This window comes from Apiospora hydei (assembly GCF_038363865.1).
Source record: "Apiospora hydei strain CBS 114990 chromosome Unknown utg000006l_segment0_segment0, whole genome shotgun sequence".
In the NCBI taxonomy this organism is placed as follows: Eukaryota; Fungi; Ascomycota; class Sordariomycetes; order Amphisphaeriales; family Apiosporaceae; genus Apiospora; species Apiospora hydei.
The window spans coordinates 926,644-937,871 of record NW_027117365.1 but is presented as its reverse complement, the minus strand read 5'-3'; the positions used below and the strand labels follow the sequence as shown (position 1 = coordinate 937,871).

The 11,228-nt window shown below is 57.3% G+C and overlaps 5 protein-coding genes across 5 annotated transcripts; 4 read left to right on the top strand and 1 right to left on the bottom strand.

Annotated features, from left to right (window-relative positions):
• Positions 1-380: 380 nt before the first annotated feature.
• On the bottom strand, positions 381-1,097 carry PG997_007488 (mitochondrial 37S ribosomal protein bS21m; the record flags this gene model as incomplete). Its single annotated transcript, XM_066811803.1, has 1 exon — positions 381-1,097. The coding sequence occupies one exon, from the start codon at positions 1,095-1,097 to the stop codon at positions 381-383; it is 717 nt and encodes a 238-aa protein (XP_066667145.1).
• A 727-nt stretch (positions 1,098-1,824) lies between these two features.
• PG997_007487 (uncharacterized protein) lies at positions 1,825-4,348 on the top strand (the record flags this gene model as incomplete). The annotated part of the gene is made up of 4 exons (XM_066811802.1): positions 1,825-1,849; positions 1,957-2,043; positions 2,103-4,198; positions 4,256-4,348. 4 exons carry the CDS (start codon positions 1,825-1,827, stop codon positions 4,346-4,348), a joined length of 2,301 nt encoding a protein of 766 aa, XP_066667144.1.
• Positions 4,349-5,009: 661 nt separating this feature from the next.
• PG997_007486 (uncharacterized protein) lies at positions 5,010-6,629 on the top strand (the record flags this gene model as incomplete). Its single annotated transcript, XM_066811801.1, has 1 exon — positions 5,010-6,629. One exon carries the CDS (start codon positions 5,010-5,012, stop codon positions 6,627-6,629), a length of 1,620 nt encoding a protein of 539 aa, XP_066667143.1.
• Positions 6,630-7,424: 795 nt separating this feature from the next.
• PG997_007485 (uncharacterized protein) lies at positions 7,425-8,015 on the top strand (the record flags this gene model as incomplete). The annotated part of the gene is made up of 1 exon (XM_066811800.1): positions 7,425-8,015. One exon carries the CDS (start codon positions 7,425-7,427, stop codon positions 8,013-8,015), a length of 591 nt encoding a protein of 196 aa, XP_066667142.1.
• A 319-nt stretch (positions 8,016-8,334) lies between these two features.
• PG997_007484 (FAD binding domain-containing protein) lies at positions 8,335-10,163 on the top strand (the record flags this gene model as incomplete). The annotated part of the gene is made up of 4 exons (XM_066811799.1): positions 8,335-8,819; positions 8,885-9,348; positions 9,432-9,757; positions 9,804-10,163. The coding sequence occupies 4 exons, from the start codon at positions 8,335-8,337 to the stop codon at positions 10,161-10,163; spliced, it is 1,635 nt and encodes a 544-aa protein (XP_066667141.1).
• Positions 10,164-11,228: the final 1,065 nt, after the last annotated feature.

Below are 11,228 nucleotides of genomic sequence, written 5' to 3'. Positions count from 1 at the left end.
TTTTTTGAGCCAGTGAGTGGTGATGGGGGACTGTTTTTGCTTGAACAGTCTACCATTGCCACCCATGGGTTTTCTTGGATTAATAACAAATCGAACTGTTTTCCGTTGCCATATCCCTTGGGAGGATTGTTGATGCAAATACTCCTATATACGTCACGTCTTGGAAAGAACGACCAAGCATGCCGCAAATTTTACGTCTCGCCTAAGTTGGTATATCCCTGGTCAGCATATGTTGGTTCGATATTCTATTCTTTTATACGAGTTATATGTATATGGCCCGCTTAGCCTTTCAAGGTTGATTCAGACTTATGCCATTGTATTGTACATCCATTTAATGCCGCCGAAAGCCCTGTGCCGCTCCCAAGCACATCCCCAGGGCGTTACCAGCCTTGTCTTCGCAGTTCCGACACTCGCTTGCATGTAGCCTTGAACCCGCCCTTGAATCGTTTCTGCCAGCGCTCGCTGGCGAGTCGCTTGCGCTTGAGACCATTTCGCTCGTGGTACCGTTGCTTCTGGAAGTCGGCCCGCACCCGGTTGGAGGTGCACTGCATCTCGAGCATCTTGAAGGCGCGCCCGACGTCGGCGCCCTTGGAGACGTACTGGGTGCGGCCGGTGCGCGCGACGCAGCGGACGACGGGCTTCTTGGCGGCCATGGCCGCTAACTCGTCGGGGCTCCCCCGCTTGTTGAAGTCGCCGGGCTTGAAGTTGCTGAAGTCGGTCGCGTCGAGCGAGCCGTCGCGGGCATAGCGGGCGCCGAGGCCGGGCACCGTGAAGTCGGGGTCCGGGGCGTCGAATGTGCGGCCGGCGTTGCGGTTCCTGAACATGGGGATGGACGGGCGCGGTGCTGGGCCGTCGACAGAAGAAGAGCTTGTCGAAGAGGAGGGGCCGGTCGGCTTTACGATGTTTTCCTCCTCCGCGGGCCTCGAGGGCCGAGACGGTGAGGCCCAGTCGGCGTAGTGTCGCCTTGTGCGCATCTGGCAGCCATTGATGCTCAAGGCTCGGAGGGAAGCCGTGATTTTGCCATGCGAAGCTCGTGCCGGAGAAGACGTCAGGCGTAGTGTTGAAGATGTGGCTCGTACCGATGAGGCAGATCGCATGGCCGCATTGGCGACACGGCTCAATTCGGCCGCCCTGGGATACACATGAGTCCTTACTTCAAGCCAAAAGTGATGCTGGAACCAAACTTACATCCTAGCAGATCCAGGTCAAGTACAAAGGTGCAGCAGGAAAACCAATTGTCGCAATCGCAAAGAGCCTCAAGTTGTCCGCTGGGCTCACCTAGCTGTATGTATCTTGTTGCGATTGTCCAACTTTTGGTCGGCCCTGGATCATTCCGACTTCCGGCCTTGTCACTTTCACTGTCAATTCCAGCAGCCACACAGCCGATCAATTGGACAATGCGGGCAGGCGGGAGAAGCTGCCAACTCCACCAAGCGACTCCACCAAAGAGGCTTGCAGGCAGGCTTGCTAAAAAGTCGCCTGGTCGCGTCCACTACCAACCAACCGTGCAACCGTGCAGACCCAAGTTTAGTTGAGTTCAGAGCGTGCAGGGCCAAACAATTATGGATACAGCAGCTGTCTGTACTCTACCCAAATCTTAAACTACAAGGTTGCCGACTGGACTGGATGCTGGATGCAAAGCAGTTTGCAGCTTTCATTCTTGTCGATAACAAACACCGTCGACCAACATCACCACGTCCTGTTGCACCAACAACAACAACAACAATATAGCACGGCACCTTGATAACATATCGGCGACGCTTGCATATTCGCACTCAGCATTACGAATTATCGAGCAGCAGCGACAGCTGGAACACCAACAGCATGTCCTACAACCCGTACGGAGGAGGTAAGTGTTCCTGTTCTTGCGCCAGCCCTGCTGCTACGCGCGCTTCGGTCGCTTCCTGTGACTACGACCTCATGGATATCAACTAATGCGCTCGCTTCTGTCTTCAGTGCCTGGCTTCGGGCCTCCTCCGACATACAACTCCTACCCTGGTGCAAATGGCGCCCCTCCAGGCATGCCATCTGCTCCTGGTCTAGGTAAGGACAGGTCCAACATCCCCAGCAGACCTCACGTGTACTGACTTGAATGTATGTAGGACCTCCTCCAGGCATGTCTGCCCCAGGCACCGCGCCCCCTGGCATTCAGCAGCCAAACATCAACCAAGCTAATCGACCTAGCGGCTTGCCTACCAGTTTCCAGGCCCCTCCCAATATGCCAAACATAAACTTCAATGCCCCCGTCATTCGTCTCGGAACACTGCCTGCGAAGCCGACGACGCCGGGCCTGCCTAGTCGCAGAGACAGCGAAGCTCCCATGTCCTCCGGCGGCCCGAATAGACCCGGTGTTGGTATGGAACGAGGCGGCTTGGACCAGACACGACAAGCGATCCGCGATAATATGCAGGCGCTCATTCCCCCGACTAAGGAGGAACTGATCCGCACCATGTTTGTACAGGGAATCACGGACGGCGTGGGCGGCAACGACGGCATCGAGCAGATGCTCAAACTGGCCGGCAATCTACGAAAATGGGACAGGGCGACCGACGCTCATGGCAAAGATATGACGTTTGGGTTTGCGCAGTTTGAGGATGCCGAATCACTGTGGGTAGCCTCAGAACTTCTGAAGGAGATACATATACCCACCAAGAAACAGGCGCCCTCAGGCGAAGCTCCGACAGACGAAGACGACGAGACCTACGAGAAGTTCGACAAGAGCAAGCTTCAGTTCAAACTCGACGAGAACTCGGTCAACTACCTCGAGGCATACAATGAGAACCGCGGAAGCGAAGCCGATGCCAAGTTGGAGGCAGCTAGAGGTGCGTTGAAACAAATGGTCCGAAAACTCTTCTACCCTCCCGCAAAGCCTGGAGCAGATGCAGATGGAGACGTTGCCATGGGCGACGCCTCGGGCCAGAGTGGCGATAACGTCGAGGTGGTCAACATACCGCTGGCTCAAGAGGACGAACTGGCCGATATCCCCGCCGAGATGCGCGAGACCGTGGCAGCGGAAATAGCAGCCTTCCGCGAGCGAAGTATCAAGCGCGACCTGGAGCGACTGAAGCGGGAGGAGGAGCTGGAGGCTCTCGAAAGGCAACGGGCCAACGGCACTAGAGCTTCGAGGATGACATCACCGCCGCCGAACAACAACTCGAATTCGAATAACATTCCCCTGGGCCCTCGCGGAGCTCCTTCCGGTCCTAAAAGCCAGAAGACGGACCTGGGCAAGGACTACAATCGGTCGGTCAACTTTGTCAATGGTGGTGTCACGAATGGTGGCCTGCACCTGAACCGGGACGACGACGAAACCGATGCTAGTGACGACGAGTTAGAAAAGCGCCGTGTTGCCAAACAGAATGCAGAGACGGAGAAGCTGTATCTGGATGCTGAACGGCGTTGGCTGAACCGCGAGCGATCCAGGGCTGCCGCGCTGGAGCGCGAGAAGGACCGCGACGACTCTGATGAAGCCAACATTGCGCGCAAGCGCGAAGAGTTACTTGATAGATTCAAGCATTTTGATGACGACGCCGAGGCCACTCGTAAGAAGGAGTATTTCGCCGATCGGAGTGCCTGGATCCGCAACCGCACCGCGTTCCGTGCCCGAGAGATTGCGGCGGATGATGCTGACCGCGCCGCCGAAGAGCGGGAGCATGCTAAGGAGGCAGCCGAGCAGGAGCAGGCCCGTGGCATGGCCGACTCCTTCCTTGAGCGACAGGCCCAGGAGATGCAGCAGAGAGAGGACAGCCGCGCTGCCATGCCCGCACCTCAACCGTTCAAGTTGTCTCTCGGTGCTGCTGCCCAAAGAGCACAAGCGCAGCGTGCCGCCCCACAGCGCAAGACGATTGCCGAGGTGGAGGGCTTGCTCGAGGACGAGGAGGAAGACTCGAGCACCCGCCGACAGCTGGTTCCCATCAAGTTCGAGCCTATGGCTGCAGCTGGCATGTCCGACGAGGAGCGCGAGCAAGCCGTCCGGTCGTTAGCTCAGGAGATTCCTAGTGAGAAGGAAGGTCTCTGGGAATGGGACGTTAAGTGGGACTTCCTGGACGAGACTGTTATCCGTGATAAGCTCCGGCCGTTTGTGGAAAAGAAGCTCGTGGAGTATCTTGGTGTGCAAGAGGAACTCCTTATCGAAGTTGTCGAAGAGCATCTTAGGAAACACTCCAAGCCTGCTGAGGTGGTTGAGGAGCTGGCTGAGGTAAGTCTGATTCGCTCTACGCGGCACAAGAAAGTATCATTGCTAACATAATTCTAGGCACTTGACGACGAGGCAGAGGCGTTGGTGAAGAAGCTCTGGAGGATGGTTATTTTCTTCACCGAGAGTGAGAAGAGAGGCTTATCAGCATAATGATGCCCAGGCATTAAACCTGAGGTATCACAATTTGTAGAATAGGGGTTGTGATGTTAGCGACACGAAGGTGTGGAATGGTTGCATACAGGCATTCTGGAGCAAGGGCTCACAGCCAGTACGGTGGGTCAAGTCTTGGCCAGCCGATCGTGGGGGCTACTAAAGAATGCAGCCGGCATCCAAATAGTGACTTGATAAACAGCCGTTACGTTTCCGGAAGCAATTCAACGCAAGTCAAAGATCTCGCGAAGAACCCAAAATAGTACATACATTAATGAGGATGTTGAGTGGTAAAAATAGACGTCGCTTGCATTGAAGGTGTTGCCATTACGCAACCGCATAATGATGCTCGTCAACAGGACCTTCCCTACGTTCTTGGCCTCAGTCTAGCCTGATCGGGTTTGTTTGTCACACCCACAGGGAAGCCAGGCGTCCAGCATAAGCAAAACAAGCAACAAAGAGTTAAGTCGCTGCCTGAGACAACATTGGGAATATATATCTAGATTCAAAAGATCGATATCCCCTCAAACGAACAATTTTTCCTGCATCGCAATCAGCAAAACGGCAGGTTCTGTTATACTGTTTGCGAAACATCAAGACAGCGCCTTCTACTTTTGGGATCCTTGGCGATAGGTTCGAGCTGACGCTGCTGTAATCCGCCATGGACCAATTCTACCTCGACAATGTGGCCTTGTACGAGTCACTGGTCGAACGGGCCCAACCAGCCCCACTGGCGCGGAGAGCCGGGCGGGCGGCCGATCTGGCCGAGGCCAACATGATCGTGGCGGCGCGGATCCGGCCTCAATTGGACGAGGACCTCGCCTCGGGCTTCCCCTGCGCCGTGTACCCGCGCTCGGACGAGGAGGACAGCGGCGTGGTCGACATCCACGACCTCTACAACCACCCCCGCGGCAAGCCCGTGCTCAAGTCGGCCAAGTACGAGGTCGACCGGCTGTTCGGCCCCGAGACGACGACCGAGGAGATCTTCGACGTGCACGTCAAGCATCTCGTGCCCTTTGCGTGGAACGGCGGGATCGGCACCCTGTTCGCGTACGGCCAGACGGGCTCGGGCAAGACGTTCACGGTGAGCCGGCTGGAGGAGCTGGTGGTTGATGCTCTCGTGGACCTGGACCCGGACTCGGAGAAGCAGGTGTCCATCACCATCATCGAGCTGGCGGGCAACGCGGCCTTCGACCTGCTCAACAAGCGACAGCCCGTGTCCATCATGGAGGACGCCCGGGGCGTGACGCAGCTGATGGGGGCCAACGAGTGCACTGTGGAAGAACACGCTGATGTGCAGGACCTCATCGAGCGGGCCACGGCGTTCCGCCGCACCGCCCCGACCCTCAAGAACGACGACTCGTCGCGCTCGCACAGCATCTGCCGGATCCGCATCAAGCACGGCAAAGTCGACGGGTTCCTGTACCTGGTCGACCTGGCCGGGTCCGAGGGCGCCCGCGACGTCGCGGTCCACGGCGCGGACCGCATGCGCGAGACGCGCGAGATCAACATCAGCCTGTCCGTCCTCAAGGACTGCATCCGCGGCCGCGCGCAGGCTGACGCCATCGCCGTAAAAGCATCAAAGCAGCAGGCTACGCAGACGGCGCCAGTGAAGAAGAAGCAGGCGCCGCACATCCCGTTCCGGCAGAGCGCGCTGACCAAGGTGCTCAAGCACGTGTTCGACCCGGCGGGCGGGCGGGCTTGCAAGACGGCGGTGATTGCTTGTGTGAATCCGAGCTTGGCGGATGTGGGACCGAGCAAGAATACGTTGCGGTATGCCGAGATTCTTCGCGTCACGCCGCCTTCGTCTACCGCTGCGCCGGCGGCTACTACGGCTCCAGCGAGTACGGCTGCTGCGGCGCCGAGTACGCCTAGTACGAAGGCAGCTCCCAAGAAGCCGGCACCGCAGAGCACAGCGAAACCCAACAGCCGGGACCCAGACCCCGATGCCGCGTCAGTCCCCTTCCGGCACCGCCTCCGTCCGGGCATGGTGATCCGACTCAAACCCTCTTCTCCCGTAGGCGGCTCGAGCACAAGCACACCGCAACTAGCCGTCCTGCTCTGCCCCGAGATGACGAGCGACGTCGACAGCCCGGAGAAGGCGCGCAAGCACCGGACCATGCAGTACGTGTGCGCGTCGCTGGCGCCGGTGCCGGGCAAGGCGTGCTACGAGATGAACCTGTGGGAGCAGTTCGTCGTGGACTCGAGCGCGATGGACCGCGAGGTCATTCTGGAGTATAGTCCGGAGACGCGGTATTACTACGTGTATCATATCGTGTAGAGCGAGTTGGGTTGGGTATGGGTATGGGTATGGCAGCACTACATGCATGATGATAATGAGCTTAGGATAGATGCTACGCTAGATATTGAATTTCAGGCGACACACTGGTCACGCAAACCATATGTACACTTTGGTAAATCTTAGGTCCTGCCGCGACAGAACCTTACACGACTAGAACAGGCAGATTGCATGTCTCAAGAAATAGCTTGTCACTTCTCTTTGGCTTCAGTGAGTTCATTTCGCATTCCACACTCGCTACAACTCCTAATTTCTATCGGATCCTGCCCTCACCACACTATTTGCTCGCCACGCTGTACAGTACTTCTATTCATTTTCGAGCACGACCAACAATCGATGTAACTAGGTTCAAACGGCTTGATTTACTTTATGTCATTCAGAGTGACCATTGCGCTGAGCAACTCTAAAGCGACATTTGGTTCGTGGTTCGTTGGGTCCGATCATGAACATTGGATGCTGATGTGGCGCGGGGGATGTGGCGCTTTGGCTTTCTCCATTGGCGACCGCTGAGAGCCCCCTCCATAATGATGTATGCCCGCAACCACCATCATAAGAAAACCGAAACGCGGGACTGCAGCCCCTATCGTGAATGTGAATATACGAGGTCAATTGCTTGGAAATCTGATTGGCTTGCGACTACTGTATTCACATCTCAGAAGGATTTAAGTTTTATTTGAGCGTTGAACAATTTGCTCCAAGCATTTATGGGTTGAAATCTCTGAGGAAGGAAAAAACCAGCAACAAGTCTAGGAACTTCCGTCAGCGAGAGTAATTACCATGGCGAGCAGAGTCCCGACCACTTCCCAGGTCATACCGGGCGCCAGCGTGAGTATCGTGCTCAAGGCCGACCAGCGCACCGGTCGCGAAGTCCAGGGCATCGTGCGCGATGTCTTGACGCGCGGCGACCATCATCGTGGAATCAAGGTCCGTCTCGCTGACGGTCGCATCGGACGGGTGCAGCGGATGGCACCGAAGCCGGCGGACGGCTCAGCGGCGCCAGACTCAACGACGGGTGCCGCTGTCTCGCTGGGTGGCCCAACGCCAGCTCAATCCGCACCCCAGATCAGGAACGAGGGGCGCCAGCGACCGCAGTACCAGGACGTGCGCTTCGACGGCCACTTCGAGCCGCCGTCGGAGCAGATCGATCTAGCTGCGTACATCAAGCCGGCTAAGCAGAAGAAGAAGGGACGCAAGGCGGCAAAGGACGAGCCGCCTGCTACCGACGCAGCACCAGGTGGTGGCGGCGAGGGCTCTAATGCGAATCCCGCCACCGACGTGGTGTCTGCCACTGCGACCTGCCCGGTGTGCGGCGCTTTCGAGGGTGATGAGGCTGCGGTCGCTCACCATGTCGCAACTCACTTTGAGTAAAGACGACGGATTTCCTCCCCGGCCCCTACAGGATAGAACCAGCCATTATCGCGGAACTGCCCCTAGCCAATGGAATAGCGACAATGAATAAAGTCAACAGAAACTCTTACGTATTCAACTCTGGTCCTTATGGTTGATCGGATAATCTTGGATGTTTGCGTAGAGTACGGGCACCTTGATGGCACCGACATCAGAAGCCATGTCCCTCAAGGTCCTTGGCCCCAGAGAGTTATATCAAGATCCCCATAGAGTTCAGCCACCAATAACGGTCTGCGAACACACTTCAGCAATTACTACTTAGCTAGAGTTCTTACTCAAAATGATTCCCCAATTCACCGCCAACAGCGAACTCAAGGATGTCATCATCATCGGCGGCGGCCCCGCCGGCCTCGCCGTCGCCAGCCGGCTCAGCGAGCGCATGCCCGCCGCCACCTTCACCGACGAAGAGCACCAGCGGTACCACTGGATCCGCCGGCACTCGCGCAAGATGTCCATCAAGAACTGGCGGACGGGCGCCGTCCGCCCCGCCGACTGCCGGTGCCAACCCAGGGGCGCGCTGCTGGACCTGGCGGTGCTGGACGCCACCGGCGACGAGTGGATGAAACGGTGGCACACGCTGTTTCGAACTTTCGATATCTCGCACCTGCGCAGCCCCATGTTCTTCCACATTGACCCCGCCGAGCGCGATGGGCTGCTGTCGTACGCACACATGAACGGTCGGGGCAAGGAGCTCAAGGAGATCTGCGGCTGCGTGGGTAAGGAAGTGAGCAAGCACCAGCGTAAGAAGGAGAGGGCCCGGAAGCAGTGAGTCGCCCCCTCCTAACCTCTAGCCGGCCTTCTCTACTGTTCTCATGGCTGACGCTCGCAAGACCCAGGGCGGAACCTACAATTGACGAGCGCGACCGCAACGACTACTTTGTCCCTTCGACGCCCCTATTCTCGGCCCACTGCGACTGCCTCATCGACCGGTACAGCCTACGACGCGACGTCATCCAGCATGAAGAGGTGCTGGATATCCGGTATGGGTTCGTCGACCATGTGTGCCGTGACGAGCCGGTCTTCACTATCCGCACGAACAAGACGACTCGCTACTCCCGAGTGGCGGTACTGGCGGTCGGGCCGGCGAATTCGCCAACGATACCGGGTCCGATCGACGAAGGGAGTGATGCGATAACGCATGCGATGAAGATCCGAACATTCCCATCGACCCGTGTAAAAGAGAAGATCGCATCGAAGAAAGTGACAAACATCTTGGTCGTCGGAGGCGGGCTCACTTCTGCCCAACTTGCTGATCTGGCGATAAGAAGAGGTGTCACGAAAGTCTGGCTCATCAGTAAGTTGATCCTCCCAAACACTCCCCTTACAATTGGAGTCCTCCGTCAAGTCTTCTTGCTTGCTAACCCAGAGGTCACATAGTGCGAGGCGAGCTGAAAGTCAAGCCGTTCGACGTCGGCCTCGAGTGGGTAGGCAAGTTTCGCAACTTTGAGCAGGCGGCCTTCTGGTCGGCCGACACGGATGAGGAGCGGTGGGAGAAGATCCAGGCGGCCAGGAACGGCGGCAGCATCACGTCGCCCTACCGCAAGATCGTCGAGAAGCACGTAGCCAGCGGCAGGCTGACGCTGTGCCGGCACACGACCCTGCGCGCGCGTCAATGGCAGGAATCGACCCAAACGTGGAAGGTCGAGCTCGATGGACCCGATCGGGGCCAGAAACAGGATCAGAACGAAGGCCATGGGGGCGCAGTTGCCGCCGTTGTTCGATCACATATACTATGCCACAGGGGTGCAGACCGACTTCACGACCCTGCCCTACCTGCAAAACCTGCTGGCTGCGTACCCCGTCGCCAGCTGCGGCGGGCTCCCCTGCATCACGGACGAGATGCAGTGGAGGGACGACGTGCCCCTTTTCCTGACCGGGCGTCTCGGGGCATTGCAGCTGGGGCCGGGTGCCCCCAATCTCGTCGGTGCGCGCATTGGGGCCGAGCGCATCAGTTGGTCCGTGCAGGATATACTGAGCAAGGTTCACAATGTGGAAGTGGGCGGGTCGTCCAAGCAGTCGGTTGACAGCAGCTTCGACTACTCGACCGCGAGGGGGAGTCGGTATTCGGCGCTGGACATTGACGGGGCAGTGGACGGGGAGCAGCTGTAGCATTGTAGCATTGTAGGTAGTATTGTGGATGACGACCACATACACCACTCGTGCGAGTCAGTCGGGGGTTACGTAGGGCCTGCTTGCATAGAAGCATTGAAGCAGTGGACACCGAGTGAATGGGCAGCCTGTTTTCTCTTCTGCAGTGCCTGGATTCTGGCAGGTTTCTGGAACGGAATCACTTTCTGTTTTGGGCGGCATTCCTATGCCCGCCAGATTGTTTGGTCACATGTCAAAGCAATAAGTGTCGAAGATCTAATGTATGGTTACGAGCTGGTACAACATCCCACGTGCGGATTTCCAAGATCTACAGATAAAAACGCACGCGCCCCTTGCACCCAGCGCGACGGGATGATGGATGCAAGTTCGTTCCGATCTTATCACACCATCTCTCCGATCAACCAAACATCGGATGTCTACCAGCTCGCATACCATAGAACCGCAAGGAAGGCGCCTGCTGCTGAAATGACAGATCGTGATGCGATCGAAACTCCTTTTTTTTTTTTTTTGGCTGGCCATTTTTTCCTACTCCCGGGTTTCAGGTCGTTAGAATTCAGGCGCCCGGGCACGAATGGGGGCTAGCATCAACTGATTGCGGGTACTGGGACCCCTGAAAACGGTCAGAATTGCCCTAGGCTCCCCACGCTCAAAACCACGTCGTTGAGGCTATGGCGAGCAAACTGATCCACCGCTAGGCCTTTCAGACCTCGACACCCCTGCGCACGATCTTTACGACGGAGGACGCGCCGGTGCCAATCCCCGAATTGTTCATTTTACAGTCGCCATTTTGGCGTCTTCGTTCCTTATCAGTGTGACATCGGCTTCTATACTATTGCTTTTACGGCCGCCCAGTCACCTGAGAATCGCCGGCTGCACCCGAATGGCGCCCGTATTCCCAAATCCGAACGGCCAGAGCCGCCTCTACCGTTATCAAGATCCACCACACCCTCACCACCCACCACCCTCTGGCGGCGCCACACACATGCGCACGCACACCCAATGGCATTGCCGCATAGTCGGTCGCCCGTTGTTTGTGTAACCGTTGCCGCCGGGGACCCTGACAAT